Here is a 26588-nt window from a genome sequence, read left to right as displayed (position 1 = left end):
TGCAAACAAACAAACAAACACTCAAACATTTTTATAGAATTGAACAACAATACTCACGTGTGGTTATTTTAGTTGTTGTTATTGTATTTGCTATTATTTGTTTTTTGCTTGTTGTTTTGCTTTACTACTCTACTATTATTTTTATTCTAACGAGTGACTGTTCGTTTTTTTGTTATTGAATGAGGGGCGCGCGAGAGAGAGCAATTTACGGTAATACTCATACAAAGTGAGAATGAGTATTGAAGTAGATAAAAATGAGTACAGAGTTTAATAAAACTGTGTGTGTGTGTGTTTGTTGTTGTTATTTGTTTTTACTCTATAATGTTGTTTTTGTTTAATGGGGTTGTGTAAGCTGCGTTAATGTTCGATTTGTTCAGTCATCAGTTGAATTCGTGACAGGCAACATCTCATTAGATTAACGTTGCTCTGTCGTTTATTTAGTAATAATCAAATCACACATATACAAAAATTATTATTAAATATATAAAAAAAAGAAAATCAATCAATTTTGAATTAATTTAAGTAACAACACAAGCAAAGAATTAATTAAAAAATATTAAAGAAAATCTATAATTTTGCATTGAAAGAAAATTTTTTTTTTTAAAAAAAAGAGGAGTTGAAAATTTTTAATAACAAATACAAAAAAAATAAGATGCAAATAAAAATAAACAAGTGTTTTAAAGAAAAGCAAACAAAATCTTAAAAATAAAACAAAAACAAGTGTTTAAGTTTTAAAACAACAACAACAAAAGAAAAACAAAAACAAGTGTTTGGTGAAAAAGAAAGAAAAACAAACATATAATAACAAATTATATGAAAATTTACCCAAATGGATTAAATATTTAAACAATTTTCAAAATCTGGATTTATAAAAACAAAACAACACCCAAGAAAAATGCTGAAAATTATTAACAAAATTTTATGAAATTTTCAAAAAAATAAATTAAAATTACCAGAAAAATTCCAGCTAAATGGCCAAAATAAAATTAAAATTGATAAAAATTTTGTGTTGACAAATCAATTAACTAAGTTTTAAAACTAATTTTTAAAGAAAAAGAAAACTATTTTGCTTTTACATAAAAACAAAAACAAACAAAGACAAACTGGAATCTAAACAAAAATTAACGTGTAAAACAACTTTAGGCCAACAGTCTCCCGGTGGTACCCCTACCACGACTGCTGGCTGTTTAAGTGGCATCATTAGCAACACCATCACCACCAACTCATCTTCATCATCATCATTATCATCTTCATTAACATCTAAACTTCATCAGCAGCAACAACAACAACCACAACAAAAATTAGCTGTTATTGATTTACTGGAAGAAGCCACAAATCAAAGCAGCCGAATGCAGCCAACATTGCCACAAACAGCCGGTACAGCCGATATGGATTTGACGGCTGTGCAATCAATGGATTGGTTTTTCAAAAAGGAACAAATTTATTTATTGGCACAATTTTGGCAACAGGTAAGTTTTTCTATACAGAAATACATATGTTCTCTTAAGAAAACAATTAAAATGTGAAAATTTTTAACAAAATAGTGACAAATATTTGAAAAATTAGCACAAAACTAAACAAATTGAATACTTTTGTGGGGCATAAAATAATTGAATAATTTAGTTAGTATAAAAAAATTGGCTAAAATCCAGTTTTATTATATCGTGTTCAAGTGAGAAAAATTTTCAAGTTTCAAACCATTTATACAAAATATACTGTGTTGAAATTGAAACAATTTTAGTTAGTTTTATTACTTAAATAGTTAGCTACCAATTAATTGAAAAAAGTTAATGGTTTTCCTTATTTTCATTAAAAAATCAAGCAAAAAGTGTGTAAACAAAGTTTTCAAAAGAAATTGAGAAATTTTGAATGCTTCTGCCCAGTTATACAAAATATATACATTCAGAATTGAAACAAATTTAGTTTAATTTATTAATCAAATAGTTAACTACCAATTAATTGAAAAAAGTTAAAGGTTTTTCTTATTTTCATTAAAAAATCAAGCTAAAAGTGCGTCAACAAAGTTTTTAAAAGAGATTGGGAAATTTTTAATGCTTCTGCCCAGTTATAAAAGATATATACTTTCAGTATTGAACCAAATTTAGTTTATTTTATTAATCAAATAGTTGTTAACAATTTCATTCAATAAATTTTACGGTTTTCTCTGTTTACATTAAAAAATCACCAAAAAAAGATTTCAAAACTAATGAAATATGTTTTCAATAATGTTTGCCATTTATTAAAAATATATAGTTTTGAAATTAAACCAATTATATATAATTTCATTACTCAAACACTTGTCTAAAACTTTATTAAAAAAAAGTTGTAATTTTTCTCTTTTTTCATTAAAAAAAACCGGCAAAAAAGTTGTTAAAAAAAATTTCTAGCAAAAATGAAAAATATCGTTTGATTCTTCCCATTTATAAAAAATATATAGATTTGATATTAAACCAATTAAACATAATTTGATTACTCAAATAGTTCTTTAAAATTCACATAAAAAAAGTTGGCGTTTTTCTCATTTTTCTTAAAGAAAAAATCGCCAAATAGGCAAAAAGCTAAAACTGGAATAGTTGGGTATCATAAGACTTTCTCATTTATACAAAATATATATAATTCGAATTAAATCAAATTAAGTTTACTTTATTCATAATAAAATAAGCTATAATTTGAATAAAAATATTTGACGGATTTCTGTTATTACCGTAAAAATAAAAATGGGCACAGAACTGAAGTAAATAATTTTTTATTTTGATTTGAAAAATTAGTAGAATTATTAGCTCTTTTATAAAAAATATATATTAATGGACTTAAACAGAAATTGATTGTAAATAATATTAAAGAGTTGTGTTTTCTAAAATATTTTATTAATTTTTGTTAATTTAAAAAACCTCTATATTTCTTATTAGTTAAAAAAATTCTTTGAAAAAGTTAGTTTCTTTTGGACTATTATAAAAAATACATACAAATTGAATTAAACAAAAATTATTTTAACAAGATTCTAAAAGAGTTCTTTAACAATAAGAGAAAAAATATTTTCGGTTTTCTACAAAATTTCAATTATTTGAAGTATTTTTTAAAATTTGTAAATTTTTTATGAAGAAAAAATTCTATAACTTTTTAGCATTTATAAAAAATATATAAATTTAATTTAACAAAAATTAGTTTAACATACTTTTGAAAGTGTTCTTCACGATTAGGAAAAAAAATATTTTCGGTTTTCTAAAAAATTTCAATTATTTGAAGCATTTTACAAATTGACTTTAATTCTCATTAGGAAAAAATTTATATGAAAACATTTCACCTCTTTAATAAAATTTGAAGATTTCCATGTAAATAAAAATTAAATAATATGATTCTTCAAATTGTTGTTAATAATTTTTAATAAAAAGTTTTGAAATTTTCTTTAAAATTTCAATAATTTTTGATATATTACAAAAAGCTCTATTTTTTAGCAAAAAGTTTTATTACAAAAATTAAGGTAATAATTAAGAGTTTTAGGATAATCAAAGTAAATATTTAAAAGAATTCATTTAAACAATTTTATTTCTCTTTAAAAACTATAAAAAAAGAAATTTGTTTTGTAATAATTTGGAAACAATGTAATTTTTTTTTAAGTTTCTAAAAAATTTCTTTTAGTTTTTATTGATTTTTAATCTAAAATTTCTTATTTCAAGCTAAAATGTTATTAATTTAATTAACTTAAACTGTAAACTCCTAATTTTTCATTTTTTTTATCATAAATTTCATGCGGAAAATCTTGGTTTAAGTCGATATTTCAAGCGTGCAAAGTCAATGTTTTTATTAATAAAAAAATAAAACAACAACAAAACAATAACAACAATAATTGCAGTAATATTAACAATAATAACAACAAAAATTTACAACATTTATTTTAAGCAAAAAATGCAATGACAAATAGTTTATATGAATTTAAATTAAAAGTGTTTAAAATGTTAAAAAAGAGGTCTACTTTTAGGAGTTTTTATATATAAAAAAATTAATAAATTTCAGTAAATTTGATAATTTTATTAACAGTAAATTCTTGGTTTAAGAATTTTAGAAAAATATCTTCCACCTTTTAGAAATTTTGATAAATATATGTTTAATTTCAATTCTAGCTTTAAAATTGAGCTCAAACGTTGCCTACTTTTAGGAGTTTATAGGAAAAAAATTCATAATTTGTGCTAATTTGTTAATTTTATTTAAAGGATTTTCTAGATTTAAGAATTTTAGAAAAATAACTTCCACCTTCTAGAAATTTTGATAAATTTAATTTAAATTTCAATTCTAGCTTTAAAATTGAGCTCAAACGTTGCCTACTTTTAGGAGTTTAAGGGAAAAATTCCTAAATTTGTGTTAATTTTGTATTTTGTTTGTCTTTGTTAATGATTTTGATAATGAATTATTGAAGTTTTTAGTCTTGGGAGTAAAAATCTTAATTTTTTTATTTTGTGTTGCCTACTTTTAGGCGTTTTGAAAGAAATTGCAGAATATAACTATTCAGAGTTTGTTATAGATTTAAATTTCTTGTTTTTATTATTATATTTTGTTAGTTTATAGAGAGCAGAGACATTTTGTTAAGATATAGGTTTAATTGGTTTTCATATAATGTCTATTTTTAGGCGTTCATTTTTTTTTTTAACAAAATTTTTAAATTTCTTAATAAATCTTTAAGTTTATTGTTATAAGAGTTGATTTTAAGTGTTTTTGTCTGCTGTGTTTTTGTGTTTATGTTGGAGGTTCCACTAATTGCACAAAATAATGATGGCTATTGGCCATCATACGAAAAAGGCATTAAGGCATGACATTAAAACAAACACTTGCAACAAGATAATACAAACAGCTATAAAATTATTAAAAGAAAAAATTAAAAAAAATTTTAAATTTTTTTTTAAATTTTATTTAATTTTCTTAAAAAAATTTGATTTCTTTTCCTTTAATTTTTATTTTTATTTATTCTTTAAAAATTTATTAATTTTATTAGATTTTTTATTTGCAAAAAATTAATTTGCCGTCGGCTTTTAAAATTTCTGTTCATTTTGCTTGTCATTCTGTTCATTTAACATGCCGCTTATTACATGAGGCAAAATATGTATTTAATTTATCTTGCTGCTGCACGCTTGCTTGAAATTCAATCTTTGTTGCCATGAATAAAGAGAAAAAAAATAAGAAATACTTCAACTTTATTTTTATGTATCGAAATCTTGCATAAAATGCAAAACTTCCTGCAGCTTCAGTGAGATGCTAGCAAATCAATATTTGGTTTTACTTAAAATTCCACAGAAATTATTTGCAATTCTGGGAATTTCGTTATTTTTTGTTTAAAGAAACTAAAAATTTGTTAATGACTTTGTTAGCAATAAAAGAAAGACAAGCTAAACCACATAGATTTGAAATATTAGAATATTAGATGACCACATAGAGTTATAAAAACCCAGCAAAATATGTTGAAAGAAATTTTTAAAATTAAAATTTTGAAAAAAATTTGAAAATTTTTTATTTAAAAACGATTTTTGTTAAATAAATTAACTTGAAGATTACTTTTCAATTGAATTTAAAAATAAAAAAAAAAAATTTCAAAATTAAAAAAAATTTCAAAATTTTAACTTTTTTTCAAAATTAAAAAAAAATGAATTCAAAATTTTTTAATTAAAAATGATGTTAACTAACTAAATTTATTTAAAATAAACTTTTTAATAGAATTTAAACATCTTTCCCATGATTTTTAAAACAAAATCTTTTAAATACCAGAATAGGGCAGAATTTAGTAATTAAGAATAGCTGCTTTAAATTGTTAGAAAAACATTAAGAATTCTTTTTAATTTATTAGTAAAAAGTTTAAAACAGTTTACTGCCTTTATATTAGAAGTTTGCCACAAAATCTAACACATACAGAATAGAGCAGATTTTTTTTAATTTTCGTTTATTTTCTTGATAATTTTTCTTTAAACAAAATTTTCTTTACAAAACATTATTAATAATTTGTTTTTGTTAGTTTTGTGTTTACTAGCATTTATAGTTATGTTTAAGTTTTATTTTTTTATTTAATAACAATTAATTATATTTGCGTGTTTTATTTTAATACAAAATTTATTTGTTTTTTTGATTTATTATTATTGTGCTGTGTGTGTTTATAATTTTTAATCAATAAAATTATTGAAAATTACTTTTGATTGAAGTATTATTTGTGTACAGGGAAAAACAAATATTTATTATCTGGTTTTTTTTTCTCTATACAAAAAAACACATCATTATTAATTTACAATTGATTTGTTTAGTAGGGTAATAGACAATTGTATATTGTAGATTTTTCTCACATCATAAGATTGATTAATTATTATTAAATATTAATTATTAATAATATTAGTAAACACAGGGAAAAAAATCTATATAAAATTTCATATTTTAATAATAATAATAATAATGATGTCATTTCTTAATATATTGACTTAAACTCTTTATAAATTATTGTTAATTTAGAAAAGCAAAAAAAAAAATTTTTTTTTTGTTACAATTTCTTATTCTAAGTTAAAAATTTGTCTAGACTGGTGTTAAGATTTTGTTGTGTTGTTGTTTTTGCTTTCATCATTATGTTTTGGAAAAAATTATAACATTTATTTGTTGCTCTGAGAGTGTGTGTAGAGTTTTCCTAGACATTTTGGCTGTTGGCCAATTTACCATATATGCCCTTTTATGAGTTCTTTTTTAATGTTTTCTGGTTTTTTTAAGGTAAAAAATAAATACAAAGAAAAGATTTTTCAAGATATTTTATGCTAAATAATATTAATTAGCAGCAAACTAGCTGAAATTTGTTAAAAATTAGATTAGAAATCATATTAAGCTAAAGGAATTTGAAGTAAAATAAAAATTTGTTAATTTTTATAACCTTCACCATGTCATTCAGTTATTAATTTCTATATATTTCATTTGCCAACCCCTAAGATATAAAATTCTAGCTCATTATAGATAACAAAGTCGATATAGCCATAACCCTTTATCCATCTGTATGTTGAAATCCACATTCCGTAGCCCCTAAATAACTTATATACATGATTGATACATCAATATATCCGCTATAGTCCCGCTTAAGATGCTATTAAAAATCAAGAAAATCGCGCCACAAATGGCTGAGATATAGACAAAAAACCAAGACTACCTCGATTTGTGACATATTTTTGATTTTGATATATAACTTTTTTACTAAGTCATTAATATACACAATATGGATATCAAATGATAGATATTTCAAACAGCTTTCCCATGATATATATAACACTTTAGTAACGAGGACCTACTATGGGTCAAAGTCGGGTAAAACCCCAGATTTTTTTCTCACAAATTTTTTTTTTATTTTTCAATCTTTTTTACTTTTACTAATTATGAGACTTTTCTTAATGATTATTCACTTAAATTTTCTATAATAAATCTTTATTAAAAGCTATTAAAGCTTTAAAGTTAATTGACCTCAGCTAAAAATCTAAACTTTTTAGGACAACATTTAAGCCATCACAATCAACTTTTCTACAAAATTTACACAGGAAATTAACAGCAATTTAAAGGGAAGACAGCTAGCTATTGTTTGTTTCTCAAATTAGTTAAACTAATAGCTGAAGACACACATAAGGCTTAAAGCTTTAAATAAAAGAACCAAAGAAGTATCAAAAAGTATTAATTGCACATCAATTACAAAATTTATTTAACAATTGTTTGAGAAGAATTAATATCTACGAAATTCTACAACTTAATAACCAGCTAATTGCCTTTTGATTTTCCATAAAATCCCCAAGAATAAAAGCAGCATTGAAGATCATTTATAGCTGAGATCAAACAACAACAAAAAAAAAAAACTGAAAAAAAGATGCCGCTGGATCACATTAGCCAGCCAAAAGCATTTTGAAGCGGCAGCTCAATATATCAGTCGATATCTTATGAGTTTTTAATTTTAGGTTTTCACATTTAAGACGCAAATACATCAAAAAAATAAAAAAAATTCATACAAATGTCGAATAAAAAGATCTGGTAGAAAATTTCTCAGACTCATCAATCGTATTTGTGTTTGAGGATTGTTGTTGTTATTTTAAAGATACACTTTAACAACAAACATACAGATGGATGGCTGGCTGGATGGATGGATAGATGGATGTATGGCTACATTCTGTGAAAAGGACAAATCGCTGCTGCGTGTGTAGGATATTGAATAAAATATCATTTTGTACACACCCCTTTTGGTCAGTTTTGGTTGCCTGCTACATGTTCGAGTTCGTCCTCAAGTGTGTGTGTGTGTGCCGTATGTTTTATCGTTTTATTGTTGTACATTTTATTTCAGTTTTTTAGCCATGTTTATAAATGTTAAGTGAGTGCGTGCATGTTGCAAATACATATTTTTTTTTTATTTTTATTTTATTCATAAAACTCCAGAGCTAAAGTTTTTGGTCTGCAATGTGATGTTGATGACGTCTTTAATGAGTTTCAAGCTGCATATGAATAACTATTGTCCAAAAACAAAACAAAAAAACTACAGCCAAATGATCAATACTAATAAATTATATACAATAGTTTTGATTTTCTTAAGAATTTTTTTTTATATTTTTTTTAAAGAAATTAAAAATAAATTATCATTAGTTATTTGGTTGGCTTTCATCATAATTAAAGAGAATTCTTTAAGCTCCACACTAAATGTTGGTCAAGTAATTAGACCAAGTTTAAATACAAAATTTTTGCTTTGTCAACTAAAAAAGCTAGCTGCTATCAATATGTAGTAATAGTTTTCAATTTAGCTTTAATGTTCTGCTTTTTTTTCGAAAAATTTAGGTCAAGTTTATTGTGATTTGCAAGAAATTTACAAAATACGGAACTTAAACAGCAACTGGCAGAAGAATATAAATGCTGATCTCAGCTTAGATTATTGGATTTAAAAAAAAAGAAAAGTAAAATGATATAATTTGAAAAGCAATACCATTTAAAACAAGAAATAAATAAACAAAGAATACAAAACAATAACACTAGAAAACTCAAATCATAAACACAAAATTCATAGAAAACCAAGCATATTCAAGAAAAGCTTTTTAAGAGAAATAAACAAAAATAACAATATAAACAAAATAATAAACTAATAAAAATATTTCAATCACAAACATTAAGAAACTTAGGGAAATTTCTAGAAAACTCTTAAATTGTACCAAAAAGCTCTATAAAGCTTTTTGAAAATTCCCAGAATTTTAACAAAAATATCCAAACATTTAACATAATAAATCTAATCTAACATTTCTATTCAATTTTTCTTCAAATTCTTAAGTTTTCTTGAAAATTTTAAATTTTAAGAAAAAAGCTTTTGAAAGCTTTTAGATTTTTTTCTTGAAATTAAATTAAAAACTGTTTATAAATAATAAAAAGTAATAAAAATCATATGTTTAATGGACAAATTTAGAGAATAAAGCCATTTTCTCAAAAAAAGCTTTTGAAACATTAAACAATTATTAACCAAAAATTAAATAAAACACTTGATAAACTTCATATAATTCATTAATAAGTATAATTATAGGATTTTTTTTACAAAAATAGCAAAATTTTTAAAAATTTCCAAAAAGCTGTTTAAAAGCTTTTCTAGTTTTAAAACTAAAAAGTTATGAAATTTTAAAGAAATCTAAATATTATAGTAAGAAATATATAAAATTATAATTTTTGTTAAAATAATGCTATATTTTGGACTTTCCTCAAAAAGCTTTTTGAAAGCTTTTACATTTTTTTCTTAAAAATTAAGGAAAATTAATGAAATTTTGTTTATAACTCTTGAGATTTAATAAAATTTAAGTTTTTATTGTCAAAATTTTAAAATTCGGCTTTATTTCAAAAAAGCTTTTAAAAGCTTTTTTGTTTTAACTGCAAAAATTTAAGAAAATTAAAAAAAATCCTTAAATTTTAATAGATTTCCTTAAATTATTTAAAAAATTTATTAATTTTTTAATATTTTTAACAAAGCTTTTTTAGAGCTTTTATTTTTTTTTTATAAAAAGTGGCATTAAATTCTAGCAAATCTTAAAAATTTTGCTAGTAGCAATAATTCAATAAAAATTCTTGTTATTAAACTAACAATTTTATAAAAAATAACATTATTTCGAATAAAGCTTTTTGAGAGCTTTTACAAAAAAGTACAAAGTTGCGCAAAATGTCTTAAAAATTAAATAAAATTTGGAAATTTAGTTTAAATTAGGGAATTATGTTAAAATTTGAGAGTTTTTCAAAAAAGCTTTTTTAGAGCTTTTACAAAAAAGTAAAAAGTTTTGCAAAATGTCTAAAAATTCAAATAAAATTCATACATTTAGTTTAAATTAGGGAATTATGTTGAAGTTTGAGATTTTTTTGAAAAAGCTTTTGAAAGCTTTTTGTTAAAATTGAGGAAATTTTTGTAAAATTATAAAATTTAGCAAGATTCTATAACATTTTCTATAATTATTGTTGAAATTCATTATTTATACTTTAATACTGGCTGTTTTCTTTATGTGTTTTTATTTTTATTTTCTTAAAATTGTCATTTATATTTTTTATTTAAATATTTATTTATTGTATTAATTCTGCTGGTTTTTTTATTTATATTTGCATTTTTTTTCTTTTGAAATTTTGCTCCATTTTAAATGATGATTCACTTTACAAATTTTTTTATTATTTTATTTTGTTTGTTTTCGTTGTTGTTTTGGTTTTTTCTCTGAGATATTATTATGGATTTTTTTCCAATTTAATTTTGTTGTTTTTGTTTTTGAGTTAATTTTTTTTTTCATATTAACAGTTTTCTTGTTAACATGCCAAAAACATTTCGAACACAATTAATATTCCAAAAGCAGTGTAAAAACAAAATACATTTTAAATAAAAATGCATAACAGTGGAGGAGGAAAAAAGTATCACTGATTTAGGGAAAATTAAAGGAAAATCTACAGAAAAGAGAGGTTAATTAGGGAGAGAAATTTTGCCCCACACTGTTTGTACTATTAAGTAGAATCAATAAACTTAAACAATTAAATTAATGTTAAAATTAACATTTAGAAAAAATAGTCGTTAAAATCGTTACAAATTACAAATAATTTATGGAAATTAAAAGCAACAGTAATAATGATTATAAATATTTTTTATGGCCGTTGCAAAGTCTAGACTAGACTTTGTGTGTTTCTTTAAAAAAAACTATAGAGGAAAACATTTGAATTTTAGTAATATATATTTAAATATAAAATTAATAATAATGTAATCAAACGCCCTCATAAAAATCATTTCTCACTTGTAGTTAAACAAGAAATTGACATCAAATGAAATTGAAAGCTTGAAATTTTGGTTTGAAAGCTTCTGTTAAAGTAGTTTTACTAGTAGTTTGATAGTTAATTATATTAAATTAATTTGTCAGCACGGAAATTAAAAAACCCCACATTTTGTGGAAAAAAAATTTATTAATTTATATTCGATTTGTATAAATTACTAATGATAGCAAGAAACATGTGGGGGAGTTTTTTTTTTTTTTTTTTTTTGATGAAGATGATTTTTTTTTTCATCTTTTATTTTGGGTAGTAATGCTTAATAAAAGTTCATGATCTTTTCATGATCAATTTTAAATTGTTTTCTGTGGTTATTTTCGTTGAATTTTTTGTGTAAAAAAAAAATCATATAAAAATTGTCCCAATTTTTTATGGTTTTTTAGTTTTTATGGCTGTTTCTTTGTTGTTCTTTTTTCTCATTTGGGGTGTGAAAATTTCATCAATAAATTTTTATGTTTATTGATCATATTAAAATGTTTATTTCAAGTGGAATTGTCTGGGGGCATCTTAGTGAAGAGGGGGAAGGGTAGGGGGGCCTGAGGAATCGTATATATATTTTGTTTTTATTATTAAAACAATATTCGTACATATTTCTAAATGTTTGTTAAATGTATTTAAATGATTAATAAGCTTTGACATGTTATTTTTAATATTAGAAACATGACTAAAACAGATGACAAGCACTAGCACATACACACAAAATTTATTGAACTTTATATGATGAAAATTATTAATAAATAAAATCAAGAAATTAATAATCGAAAGATAAATATAGAAAAAAGATAGCAAATTTTCTTAAGAAATTTGATTAAATTTATAACAGTTTGAGAAACTTAAGTTCTTTAGCAGGTTTTAGGCTCTCTTTGGGGGGGGTTATACCTTAATTTTAAACAGAATTAGGAAATCTAAGCAAAAATCGCTTAAAAATCGATGTATCCCTCTTGATATTTCCAAGATTTGGAGGGTCACTCCTTAATTAGTAAAGAAAATTAAGGTTTTCTAAACAAAAATCGTGTAACTCGCTGAAATTGGTTTTTCAAAATTTTTTTAAAAAAATTTCAAAAAAAAAAATTTCAACATTTTGAAAAAAAATCAAAAATTTTAAAAATTAAAATTTTTAATTTTTTTTATAAAGATGATAAATAATTTAATTTTTGTATTGTTTTTTTTTTAAATTTTACGAAAATGTCAAAAGTAAACCAAAAAATGCAGGTTTTAGGATCATGCTTGATCGATCACTTTTAAATTTTTAAGTTTTTTAACATTATTTCATATATTTGTATTACTTTTTGCTATAAAATTAAATGTAATTTCAATTCTATTAAATTAATTTTTTTATATTTCAATTTAACATTGTAAACAACGTAAATTAAATTATTTGTTTTTCTAGTATTTCTTGTTTTGAACATAAAACACAATACCCTCATAAACAATTCTTACATGTTTTTTTTTGTTTTGTTTTTGGTATGTACTAGTTCACATGGCATGACATTAACATCAATATGACAATAAACCTAAAACAACTGCATTGTATTGTTTTTTTTTTAATATACAATACACCTACCAAGCCTTTTGCCTTCCCTTCCCTGGCCCTCTCAAATGCCTTCCCTTTTTCAAAACTTACAGCAATACGATTGATTTGTTGTGTTCTAAACATATTTTACACGGCAAACTTGTATAGAAAATCATTTACAATAAAATAAATTTTATTTTTATATAAATTTCAGTTCTCTTGAGTATTTAGTAGAGTATTTTTAATTTAATATGCAGCTGACGTGCCATCATCTAAAGACAATTTTTTGTGCTTTCAATATTTTATATCTAGTTTGTGTGTTTGTGTTTATTTTTCAAATTAAATATCAAAACCACAAACAAGCCTTTTTTTTCCTACTTCAGTTCTGTTGGCTTTATCTATCTATCTATCTATTGGTTGATGATCTTGTTGTGTGTTCGGTATTTGATTATAAATCGAAATGACAGATCGTTATGATCATTTCATAAAAAAAGAACACAAGTTTTTGTTTAAATATAAATATATTTTCGGTTATTTTTTTTGTTCTTCATCTATTCAGCTATTTGAATTGTTTTAATTTATTATACTTTGTATTTGAATATTTATTATATTTTGAATTTTTATTTATTTTTATAGCATCTTTATGAGAATTTTTCAAATTTGCTTAAAACAAATTTTGTGATTTTTGTGTCCAACTAATTCAATACAAATAAATATTTAGATGATTAAAATAAATTTCAAGAAAATACAATATTTTAGGAAAGTTTTTTGTAAAGGGAAAAAAAAGATAATTTATTAACCTAATATTTAAAAAAAGTCATAGGAAAATTTTCAAAATTTTTACAAAAATTTCAAATCATTTATTTTTTATAAAGAAAATAAATAATTTTAAGTTACTAAATGTAGTTTTTTTAAAAAAAAATTTTCAAAATTTTTATAAAAATTTCAACATTTTTTTTAAAAAATTTTTTAAAATTAAAATTTTATTTTTTTTATATAAATCATTTAATTTTTATAAAGAAAATAAATAATTTTAATATATAAAATGTAGTATTGATACGAATAATTTTTCAAAATTTTTACAAAAATTTCAAAATTTGTTCTAGTTTTATTTTATAAAATCATTTAATTTTTGTAAAGAAAATAAATCATTTGAAATTTAAAAAAAAGTTTTTTTTAGAAAAAAATTTCAAAATTTTTTTTATTTTTTTTATAAAACTGAAAATAAATCATTTTAAATAATGTTTGTTTTAAGCATCATGATTTGTTAAATTCTTTAACTCCCAAACAACATATGTTTGTTTCATTCTACGATTTGTTTATCTTTTAAAACTTTATCTAAATAAACCCTTATTATTTTCCATTGACCATAGTGCATTAGCTATTGCTACTGTAAAAATTATCACCAAAAAACGCCTTTGACACCCAAGTCGTCATATGATTTTGATTTCAATTTACTTTCATCTGAACTTCCTAAAACAAAACTCTAGAGATGGTGATTTTTGACAAACAAAATAAAAAATATTCTAAACAATTAAAATTAACCCCTATCGTATGCTCTTTTAACAGTCCTAAACAAAGTATGCTATGCTTTTATCTCTAAAAAAGATTTAGCACATATGTAACTATCACAAAAAAAGCGGCCATATTTAAATTTTGAAATTAAAACCGGTTTGACAGCTTAACAAAAGAAAAAAAACGAAAACTATTTGATTAACACCGTGCTTTAGATATAAAAAACATTGATTTTTGTTGAAATAGTTGAATGAATATATTTCTGATGGCGTTTTAGATCAATATATCAAAATCTGCTACAAACCGGTTAAGTTTTGTTGACCATAACTAAAGCTGTTAGATATTTTTCCTTATGAAAATTTATTAATTGCTTAAAAAAGGGGTGGATTTTTTTTTTTGCTTCCACAATTGTCAGTTTATTTTTTTTTTTTAATAAATATCCTTTGATTTCATTTGAAATATTCAAATAATTTGTTTGTATGCAAATGTATTTTTTTTCTGTTTCAATGATTAAATGACATCTGCTCAAAAGAAATTCATTTATGGGTATTAAAATCATAAAAAAAACTGAAATATTTTTTTATAGTTTTTTCTTGCTGCGTGAGAGAGAGTGATATTTCCCTACTCACACACAACTTGGTTTGATTTAAAAATAATAAAATTGAAAGGGGGACTAAATCTATTGGATCTAAATGTGTAACGTTTTGTGTTGTCTACTTATTAAAGGCTAGAGAAATTTAAATGATTTTTTTTGCTTAACATAAGATTGAAATGAAAATGCTTTAAAGCATAAAATATTTGCGGCTCATTGCAAAGCACTAGACGTAATAAAAATTATGATCGTTAATATTACAAAAAAATTAAAAAATTCAACAAAAAATAACCAGAAATGACAAGATTTTATAAGATATAAAAGATAAAACATAGTTTTCTTTTTAAAATTTTTATTTCAATACAATTTTAAGATGTTTTTTGTTTTTTTGAAATTGACAAGATCATTTGTTTGCTTCATGATCTTTTAAACTCATCAATAGCTCTTGTTAACAAAATTCCATTTCATTTCATCTTTGTCTCCCCTCTAAAAGCAATAGCTAGCTATAGCCAGCCAGCTAAAGAGTTTTTAAATAGCTAATCATGTTTTAAATGTGTGTTAGTTGTTGCTTTCAGCCAGCTACTTCGGCAGCACAACCACTTGATCAACAAAAAAAAAATAAAAAACATTTTCAAGTAGTTTTTTTTGCTTGTTCAAGCAATTGATCACTACTAGAGATCTTGTCAAAAACTACATACAAAACACACAAGACAAATGAAATTTTCAAGTGGCTGACATAAATTTGGATTAAATACTACCAGAATTTTATATTGATCTTTTTCAAAAACGAAATCTTTAATCTTTTTTTTTGTAGCTTAAACTTGTAGGCGTTTTGTTGAAATTATTGAAAATCTTATTAAAAATTATTGTTTATAAGAAAGAAAAAACAAAACAAATACACAAAATATATTTGTATTAAATTAAATCCCCTGTGATTCGTTAATTAAATTTATGAGCAAAATAAAAACGCACGCGCATGTCATCAAAAAAAAATTCGCAAATAATTTAATTTGAATAATAAAAAAAAATAAACATAAACAAATGGAATTAAATAAAATTTATAATAAAACCAACAAAAAATTGGTTTTAACTCAATAACTCTAAAAAAAATATTAAATTCTTCAGGGGAGGTAAAAAAATTCTTAAAATTTTTTTAAAAAATTTAAAAATTTCTATAGGTAATGAGGAATTTATTAAGTTTTTAACAAAAAACAAGATTTTTTTTTTGAATTTTCAAAATTTTGAAAAATTCAGGGTAAGAAAATTTTAAAATTCTTAAGAATTATTTTTTATTTTATGAAATTTTAAACAAATGAATACAGTTTTTAAGATATAGGAAATTATTTTTTAAATTTTCAAAATTTTGAAAAAAGTCAGTAAGAATTTTCAAAATAAATTTAAATTTTTTTAAAAATTTGAAAACACTATTTTAAATTTTTAAGTTTTTGGCAATAAACAAGAATTTTTAAATTTTCAAAATTTTTAAAAAAGTCAGGAGGAATTTTCTAAAAAAAATTTTAATTTTTTTCTAAAAATTATTTTCATTTATAAAAAATATAATTTGTAAACAAGTTTTAAATATAAAATTATTTTATTTTCGTAAATTTAAAAAAAAATTGGTGGAAGAATTTAAAAAAAAAATAGATTTTCCTTTAAAATATTATTCATTTGAATATTAAAATTTTCCTTACATCTTAAAATATATTTTTTTTTAATATTTTGTGGAATTTTAGGGGCTCTTAAAGCTCACGTGTCAAAATATGAACAAAACAGCAGGAGTTGCAAATAAATTTTTGACTTTAAACCGTCCTGCTGTGTTTAAAAATTTTCAAACCCCATAATGTTGACTATAATATTTCATTCAGCACGTGCTTTATATTTAACTCATTTTTTTAGTTTATTTTAATTAAAATCAAAAAGGATTTTAAACTCTATAACCTTAAATAGTTAATAAAATGTTTCTAACTTTTCAAATAGTTAATAATTTGAAACTATAACATATTTATCGGCGCAAAACAGTCCCCATTTTAATAGCATATTAACAAGGCGCTCCACAAATAACAATTATAATTATTAAGGCTTAAATCTTTTGGTGGCATCATACTCATAGTTGGAGCTATAATTGTCAACCCTTATTAATAATAATAATTATTGCGTGGGGTTCTTATCTTAATATTGTCTGTCATACATTCATATTTAACAACATATGAAGCATGCCTTTTTCTCGGAGTTTGGAGGGGGTTTCGGTTAGTTATGAACAAGAAAAGGTTAGATGCTAATTGTTGTTAGATTTCTGCTAAATCATTGATAGTTTATTAAACATCATGGGTTTTTTTTAGAAGATATAGATCTATATCTCTCAAGTGTTTAATTTTAATGAAAATTGTTTCATTATTAAATAAGATTTGTATCAAGAAATTCCTTGGAAAAGTAGTATGTTTTGTCAAGTCATTAACCTGTTGTGGTTATATGTAAAACTCCTGTTTTTTTATATAGAAATATATAGAGAAAAAACTACCATATAATTGTGTGTGTTTGAAAAATGTTTATATAAAACAAACATGTCAAGTTCAAAGACTTTGTTTTTGTGTTTTTTTTTTCGAAAAGAATACAAAACAAAAAAAAAATAAAAACACTATTAAAAATACAAAGAAAATCAACAGCATTTTAGCAGCAACCCTAAATGTCTACATTTAACAACAAAAGCTGCAGCAACAACAACAAAAAAAATTACACAAAAAACACACATACAAAAAAAAGCCACATTTAAAATGTGTTTGTTTTCTACATCAGTTTGTTTTTCTGCTGCTGTAGCTGCTACAATATTGTGGTGGTATCTCTAAGATATGAATATTTTCTAAGCAAAAGTGCGTGCAATTCTAAAGATACATACAAATATACCTAAAAACAAACACTCAAAAACATTTACATACATACAGACTTAGAAATATGTGTGTGTATGTGTAAGTTTATACATATATACAACTAAAAACTATGCCAAAAACTTTCAAGGACACTTTGCGTTTTAAATACTTAAAGTTTTTTTTTCTACACATACAAAATTTTAACTTATATACTTAAAATTTTAAACACATGTTTAAATACTCCACACACACACATGTTAAATATAAACTATATACTAATTTAAAATAATTTATGTAGACTTTCTCATCTACATACATACAATCATATAAAACGTAAAAGTAAAATGCAACATATGCCTTTTACAGCCTTTAAAATAAACTTTAAATAATGATTGTCTACAACTACACCAACACTATTTCACATATATTCCTATATACATATATGGAAAACATAATAATAACAAACACCTACATATTTACTACATATACAAAATTATCATGTTTTAAATTTAAACTTTATACTTATACATAGCTACATACAAAATTTACTTGTTTGTTTTATATACATACATATACATGCCTAAATGTATACTATACTAAAATATAGTTTTGTTTGGATGGATTTTTGTTGTTTTTTTTTTGTGTTAAAACGCTGCTGCTCTCTTGTAGCTTTATAAATTATATATAAAATGTAAAATTTTATAGTATATATAGTATATCTGTATCTATGTATTTGTTTGTATATTTCTATTAAGGGAAACTCACTCGTTCGTACATGCCGCAAAATCACAACACAACAATAGCAGCAATCATATTTACATACAACAATAATAGTTGCGAGGCAAAAACGTGTGCGTAATTAAATGTTTTAGTAATAAAATGTTAGAAAAAGTAAAAAAGAAAACACACACTCCTAACAGAAATAGTTAAATTGAAAAAAATAATCCTCAGAAAAGCTTTAAAATCTTTAAAAACAACAAGTTTTATATAAAATCCTAATTTATTACAATAAATTCTTAAAAAATTACAGGATTTTAATTCAAATTTCAAAAAATTCAAAACCCCTAAATGTAGGCAACATTTTTTGTAAATCTTTTAAATAAAGCTATAAGCCAATTTAAAGCCTAGTAATTGTGTTAATACATAATTTTAACAAAATTCATTATTTTAATATATAATTTACTGTAATTTAAATAAAATAACTCCTAAAACTAGGCAACATTTTTTAAAAGTTATTCCAAAACCAAGAAAAATATGTTTTTTAACTATAAAATAAACAAATTTATAGGATTCCTTAAAGAAAATCTTAATTTTATCAAAATTAATAAAAATTGTACTCCTGAAAGTAGGCAAACATTTTTTAAAAATTCTTTCAAACCAGAAAAAAATATATTTTTTTATAATAAAATAATCAATTTTATTGAATTACTTGTACAAATCTTAATTTCTGTTATTTTAATAAAAATGTTACTCCTGAAAGTAGGCAACATTTTTTAGAAGTTTCAGCTAAACAAAGGAAATATCATATTTTAACAATAAAATAATCAAATTTATTGCATTCCTTAAAGAAAATCTTAATTTTATTAAAATTAATAAAAATTGTACTCCTGAAAGCAGGCAACATTTTTGAAAAGTTTTTGCAAAAAAAAGAAAAAATCATATTTAAACAGTAAAATTATCAAATTTATTGAAATTCTTTATAGAAATCATAATTTCTGAATTTTAATAAAAAAAATTACTCCTGAAAGTAGGCAAACATTTTTTAAAAATTCTTTCAAACCAGGAAAAAATATATTTTTTTATAATAAAATAATCAATTTTATTGAATTACTTATAGAAATCATAATTTCTGTTATTTTAATAAAAATTGTACTCCTGAAAGTAGGCAACATTTTAGAAAGCAACATTTTAAAAACATTGAAAAAAGCGTTTTTAACTATAATAAGATGAAATACACCGAGTAAAATATAAAATATTTGATTTACTCACTTAAATAAAAAACATTACTCCAAAAACTAGGCAACACTTATTGAAAGTTGTTTATATTACTGCTAAAAGCTTGTGAAAATGCTTATTTTATATAAAAAAATAATTCAATTTATTGAATTGCTTATATAATAGCTGATTCTATTTATTTTAATAAAAAATTAATCCCAAAAGCAGACAACATTTTTTAAAAATTTTTCCAAAACGAGGATAGATATTTTTTTATACAATAAAATAATCACATTCATTGAATTCCTTATAAAACACTAAATTTTTATCATTTTTATAAAAAAAAAATACTCCAAAAAGTAGGCAACATTTTTTTAAACAAGCTTTAAAATGTTTAAAACTACATTTTTTCTTATTAATGAATACAATTTATTGAATTTATTATTTTTGCTAATATTTTTCTAATTTTAAGAAAATTTGTTTTCCTAAAAGTAGGCAACACTTTTTTAAACTAGTTTTAAAATGTTCTAAAATAAAAATTTTATTTATAGATCAATAAAATTTATAAAATTTAATTATTTTTGCTGATATTTTTCTAATTTAAAAAAAAAAAATTTCCTAAAAGTAGGCAACATTTTGTAAACTAGCTTTAAAATAATCTAAAATGTTAATTTTATTTATTAATCAATAAAATTAATAGAATTTAATTATTTTTGCTGATATTTTTCTAATTTTATGAAAATTTGTTTCCTAAAAGTAGGCAACACTTTTTTAAATTTCTTTAAAATGTACTATTAATAATGTTTTAATGGTAAAATCATAAAATTGACTTAATTAAATTATATAACAACATGTTTTCTCTAATTTTGTAAAAAATTTACCCCTAAAGTAGGCCCCAGTTTTTAAAAACATGCTTTAATCAAGAGTTCTTTAAATTAAATTAATAATTTAATCAATATTTTTAAAAATTTGCTACAAAACTAATTAGATTTCTTTCTTAAAAACTCTTTTGATAGTTTATAATTTAAAATTTATTATTAAGTATTCATTTGTAGAGCTGTGTGTTTGTTTAAATTTCTCTTTTCTGGCTGGTTATTTTTTTTTCTCAATTCCAGCCTAAATATATGTTAAAGTTTGTTGACTTTTGTGTTTGTAGTTTCTTTTATTTTTTTTGTATTTACTTTAAGATTTTTAATTCAAAAACACAAAATCTTAACCTTCCTTAACAATTTCTCTCTAACCCTGCTCTAAATGGGTTTCTTTCTTACAAAAACTTCCTGGGTTTTTTTCTAATTTCTAAAAACTCATACACACACACACAAATTAACTTAAATACAACAAAATTAAGCTTTCCTAACACCTCTGCCAACTCTCTCTCTAGCTGTTCAGCTGACAAGTCTAAGTTGAAATTTTCCTTTTATTTTCTAAAGGGGTAGAGTGTGTATACCAGAATTTTTGCCATGTTGCAAATTAAGAACCAAAAATGTGGAAGCAAAAAAACTAAGGTATTCCTTATTTTACTACTACGACTGCTACTTGTACTATTATTGTTGGGTTGTTGTATACAGTCTAACATTCATTCATTAAAGTAACAACAACTACTACTACAACAACATCATCAGCATGCTTGCTTCATAATAGTGTGATGGTGGTGGTGGTGATGTTGGTTGTTGGCGGCTTTAAATGTAGTAGTGGGTTTATGCTATTTTTTTGTGTGATTACAAACAACTACAACAAAAAAAGGGGAAAATATTTTTGCTTTCTTTAGACTCTTAACAGACAGACAGACAAGAAATCATCAACAGACAAAAAATTTCTATATATATAGAAATTTTACATATAGAACTAAAACAACATGAACACAAGTATTATGAATATATAGACTTAAAGTAGCTTTACGTCTTGGACGTTTGTCTGTGTTTTTTTTGTTGTGAGTGTGTTTGTTTATATATAAATATATATATTTTAATATTTAAAAAAACATCCTTTAGCACAAAAAATATAAATATAAATAAAATGAGGTTTTGTTGTTGTATTTTAATGCTGCTGCTGTTGTTTTAACATGAGGCGCTTACTTTAATTTCACTTTTTTTCTGTATATTTATAATTTTTTTCTTTTTTTTGCACCAAAGTGTTTGTCTGTTTTGCCAGTTTTGTACAAACATACACACAGACAAGTTAGTTAGACATACAAATGTATATGTAAAGTATGGTTTAACTCGTTTAATAACCTTAGCAGCAACAACAACTACAACAACAACATTAACACAAATGTTTTTATATATATGTGTAAGTGTTGTATATGTGTGATTGTAGTAGTTAGACAAAACCATGATGTCCTTGAGCTTAAATAATCATAAAAAAATTTAAAGCAAAAACAACAGCAACATCATTTAAACTTAAACTTTAAAGAAATTACTTAAATTTCTTGTGCAAATGTTTAAATTATACAGGAATTTAAGGTTTACAGTTTAATTAAAAATTTTTGGTTTTGCCTAAAAGTAGGCAGTGGATTTTTTTAAATAATAATTTGTTTAATGATATTTTACTTCATAATTTAAAGTTTTTAAAGCCTAATTTTAAGTATTTACAGTTTTGCCTAAAAGTAGGCAGTAGATTTTTTTCATAATATTTTGTTAAATAAATTATTTTAGCTTTATTTTATAATTTTAAGCTTAATTTGTGAGGTATATTAGGATTTTTAAGTAATTTAGAGCAGTTTTAATTTCTATAGTCTACTTTTAGGCAAGGTTTAAAGAAAATTTTATTTTTATGTAAAATTTTTAATTGAAATGGTATTTTTTTTAAATTTAAGTCTTGTTTTAGGTACATTATTAATACATTATTTTATTGTTTAACAGAATTTTCATTTAAATTGTTAGTTTATGTTTCTAAAGTCTACTTTTAGGTCACTTTTTTAAGATTTTTAGTTAAACTTGGATTTTTTAGTAAAATTTTGTTTTAAATTGTTATTTTTTTTTTAATTTTGTTAGAAAAATTAAAATTTAGTTGAAGAAAATGTTGAAAATTTTATTGATTTTATACTTTAGTTTTAGCTCTGTCTCCCCCTGTTTTCTAGTATCTTTTTAAAACCTACCAACCAAATGTTGCTCGTTAATCTTAAGTTGTTTTTGTTTGTTTTTGGGTCTTGGGAAATTCCCCAAGATTATTCCCAGCTCCCCCTTTTTATAGTTTGTTAAAAAATAAAACATTATTTTTTTTAAAATAAAATTTAAATTTTTGTTACACTTACAAACAAACATACCAAAAAAAAAACTATGACTATATTTAAACAAAAATTGTAAATGATTTAATTACTCTTACAAACTGCAAGAGGGGGGAGAGGAGGGAGAGTGTAGCAGGGTATAAAATACGCAAACATTTGGTGGAAGTGAAAGAAGCAGTGGCAGCTAATAATGAGGCCTAAGTAGTCATAATATTAGGCTCTTCATCAAATAAACCAAATAAACAAATGCGGGTTGTTGAAGTTGTTGTGTTGTTTAGTAACTCATAAATTCCCTATATGACATTATGAGGCACACACACACACATTCTCTTCATTTGAATATTTGAAAATCAACAACAAAAAAGGAAATGCAGTGTGTAAGATCATGATGATGATGCTGCTGATGATGGTGTAAAGTAAATGTCTGTTTGTGTAAAGTGTTATAAAGTACAGACAGGCCTTTTAAATGTGCGTATGAGATCGAGCAAGAGACTCTAAGTCTTAATTTTGATTTATGGGCACGCCCGCGCAGTTTTCTTGCTTTACATATCTTGTAACACTGATGACAATAATTTTTTTTTGTCTCTTTTTTTTAAGTATTACATTTTTGAGTTTGATTATATTTATATTTTTAGTTTTAAAAATGTATTAAAAATTGAGGGTTTTTATTTTAATGACTGTATATTTGTTTGTTTTCCAAAGGCTTTAGAACTTATTTAAATTATAAACAAAATCCTTTAGATGAACAGCTGTAGCTCTATATAAAATTTATTGCTGACATCAGGAAGTTGTATTAATATTAATTTAAATTTCCGTTGTTAAACAGCCTACACAAAATCGAGCTTTACTTTGACAATTAAATTTGTTTCTTGAGCATATAAAATGATTAGCAAAAGACCCCCCCTGTTTAAATGAAATTTTTGAAAACTTTGATTTTTTATAACAGTGATGATCTTTAACACAAGAGAGTTTGGAAATTTGCTGCTGGTTCAACAAAAAAACTAAAAACTGAACTACAATCTCTTTATTTATAAATAAAGTTAGTTAATATGGTTCATGTGTATATGTAGATGCTGCTGCTGATGATGATGATTTAATTCAATTGTTTAACTTCCGTTGAACAAAAAAATATTTTGCATCAATCGAATTCAATTATCTTTGTCAGTCAGTCAGTCCGTCCGTCTTCTCTCTGTTGTATTTTAAGTTTAAATCACTATGTACCAGATTTTTATAATAATTTTTATTTAAAGCAATTGATTATCATGTGTGGTTGATGGTTTAGCTCAATGACTGACTGTATATTTCTATATTATAACGTCAGCACTGATAAATATTTGTAATTTTCAACGTTGAGTCTCTGGTGATTGCTGATCAGCAGCATCTTTAAACTCACACTCTGTAGTATTATTTTTTATTTTATTTATTTTTATGATATAAAGTATCATTTTATTTAACAGCAAACTGCGTAAAAATAGTATATTAAATTAAACCGGATGTTGTTTATAGACTGACTATCTGTAGCTGGGTATATATGCAGGCTTAGTAGCTATTTGTTGTTCTTGTTGTTGTATAAATTACAATTTAGAGAGTTTATTTCAATTGATGATTGTATTTGATTTATCTTAGATTAAAAATGATTAAAGTTTGATTAAGAGCTTTACAGAAAATGTTAAAAAAAAACAGAATATGAAATCTACAAAAAATTTGCTTTAAATCCATAAAATGTTAAAATTTTAAAATGTTTTACACCTAAAATTATGCAACACTTTTAGTTGTTAATATTAGTTTACCCTAAAATTAGGCAACATTTTTAATTCGTCTTAATATTAAAAATTTTTAATATTTTAAACTATCCGAACCAGTTTTTGCTCTTTTCTAATCATTTCTAAACATGAAATTTTTATGTTTTCATTCCCCCAAAAATATGCTACAGTTTTAGTTTAACTTACTTTGGAGCTAATTATTGGTAAATTTATCTTCAAAACGTAATTTTATTGATTTTCTTCTTAATTTGTGCCAGTTTTCTGTATTTTTTATTAAAAATTCGCAATTTAAAAAAAAAAATCCCTAAAATTAGGCAACATTTTTTTATTTTTTTTTTTAAATTTTAAGAAATTTTGCAATATTTTGCATATTTTTTTAATTTTTAAAGAGAATTATTAAATTTGTATTTTTTGGGGGCCTAAAAATATGCCACAGTTTTTGTTTTAGTTACTTTGAAGCTAATTATTGGTAATTTTAAAGTAAAAAAGTAATTTTATGGATTTTCTTTTTAATTTGCTGCAGTTTTCTGTATTTTTTTATTAAAAATATGCAAATTTTAAAAAATGTTCCCCCTAAAATTAGGCAACATTTTTTAATTTTCTTAAATTTTAAGCAATTATTCAATATTTTGAAATATAAACCAAAAATTTATTTACTTTTTATAGAGAATTATTAATTTTTTAAAATTTTTCTTTTCCTAAAACTATGCCACGGTTTTTGTTTTAGTTACTTTGAAGCTAATTATTGATCATTTTAAAGTAAAAAAGTAATTTTATTGCTATTTTTAATGTTTTCTTTTTAATTTCTGTCAGTTTTCTGTATTTTTATTAAAAATGTTGAGATTTTTAAAAAAATGTTCCCCAAATTTTAAGCAAATTTTCAATATTTTGAAATAAAAACCAACAATTTGTTTATTTTTTATAGTTTTGACTTTTTCTGACCCCTAAAAATATGCTAATCTTTTTGATTCATGCACTCTAAGCCCATTTCTAGGGTTTTTAAGGCACAACATAGTATTTTTAAACTTTTTCTTTTTAATTTGTTTCAAGTTTCTGTATTTTTATTAAACATTTTCAATAATTATTTATAGTTTTGACTTTTTCTGACCCCTAAAAATATGCTAATCTTTTTGATTCATGCACTCTAAGCCCATTTCTAGGGTTTTTAAGGCACAACATAGTATTTTTAAACTTTTTCTTTTTAATTTGTTTCAAGTTTCTGTATTTTTATTAAACATTTTCAATAATTTTTTTCTTAATTTAAAGTTTTTTAAATATTTTCAAACTTTTATCTTCTAAAATTAAGACTATAATGGAAATTATGTGAAATTGATTAAAAAAAAAGACTATAATGAAAATTATGTGAAATTTATTAAAAAAAATTATTTCTTTTAAGTATTTTTCAATTATTTTTGGTAATTTTCTTTATATTGTTTTACATTTTTCCTTATATCCTTTCAATTTTCTCTTTATTTTGCTTGTACATATAAAAATTACTGAAATCTCTTTTAGTTTTTATATTCTTATATGCTTTTGTGGCTTCTCCTGAAGATTTCCAATAAAATGTTTAACATTTTTTTTTGCCATTTTTTTCTTTTTATATACATACTTTTAGCTGATTTTTTTCGCTCCATTTTATGTGTTTGATATCATTTGCTAACCATTATTATTTATTTTTTTTGTTCTTTCTAAAGAAAAACGAAAACCCCTCAAGGATATAAATACAGTTTTTTTTTTTGTATAATAACAGCTCCACTACCCATAAACTCCATGTTGATTTGTGAGTTTTTTTTCTGGTTTTTCTTTTTAACTGCCACAATAGCCTTCCCTACCAAAGACAAGAAGACATTAATATTGGAAAAAAGTAACAGATAAAATT

At 22.9% G+C, this 26588-nt stretch overlaps 1 protein-coding gene across 2 annotated transcripts in view; it reads left to right on the top strand.

Moving 5' to 3' along the window:
• The first annotated feature begins 365 nt into the window (after nt 1-365).
• cut (homeobox protein, cut) overlaps nt 366-26588 on the top strand; it is a 99103-nt gene continuing 72880 nt past the window's right edge. The window contains exon 1 of one of the 2 annotated variants that reach the window (XM_065508209.1): nt 366-1469. In XM_065508209.1, coding sequence (XP_065364281.1) covers nt 1350-1469 — 120 coding nt within the window. In that variant the 5' untranslated portion in view covers nt 366-1349. The remainder of the gene's footprint in view (nt 1470-26588) is intronic. The other variant, XM_065508210.1, reaches the window with a different exon arrangement.

Source organism: Calliphora vicina, chromosome 4, assembly GCF_958450345.1.
Source record: "Calliphora vicina chromosome 4, idCalVici1.1, whole genome shotgun sequence".
Classification (NCBI taxonomy): Eukaryota; Metazoa; Arthropoda; class Insecta; order Diptera; family Calliphoridae; genus Calliphora; species Calliphora vicina.
This window is presented reverse-complemented; position numbering and strand designations above follow the sequence as displayed.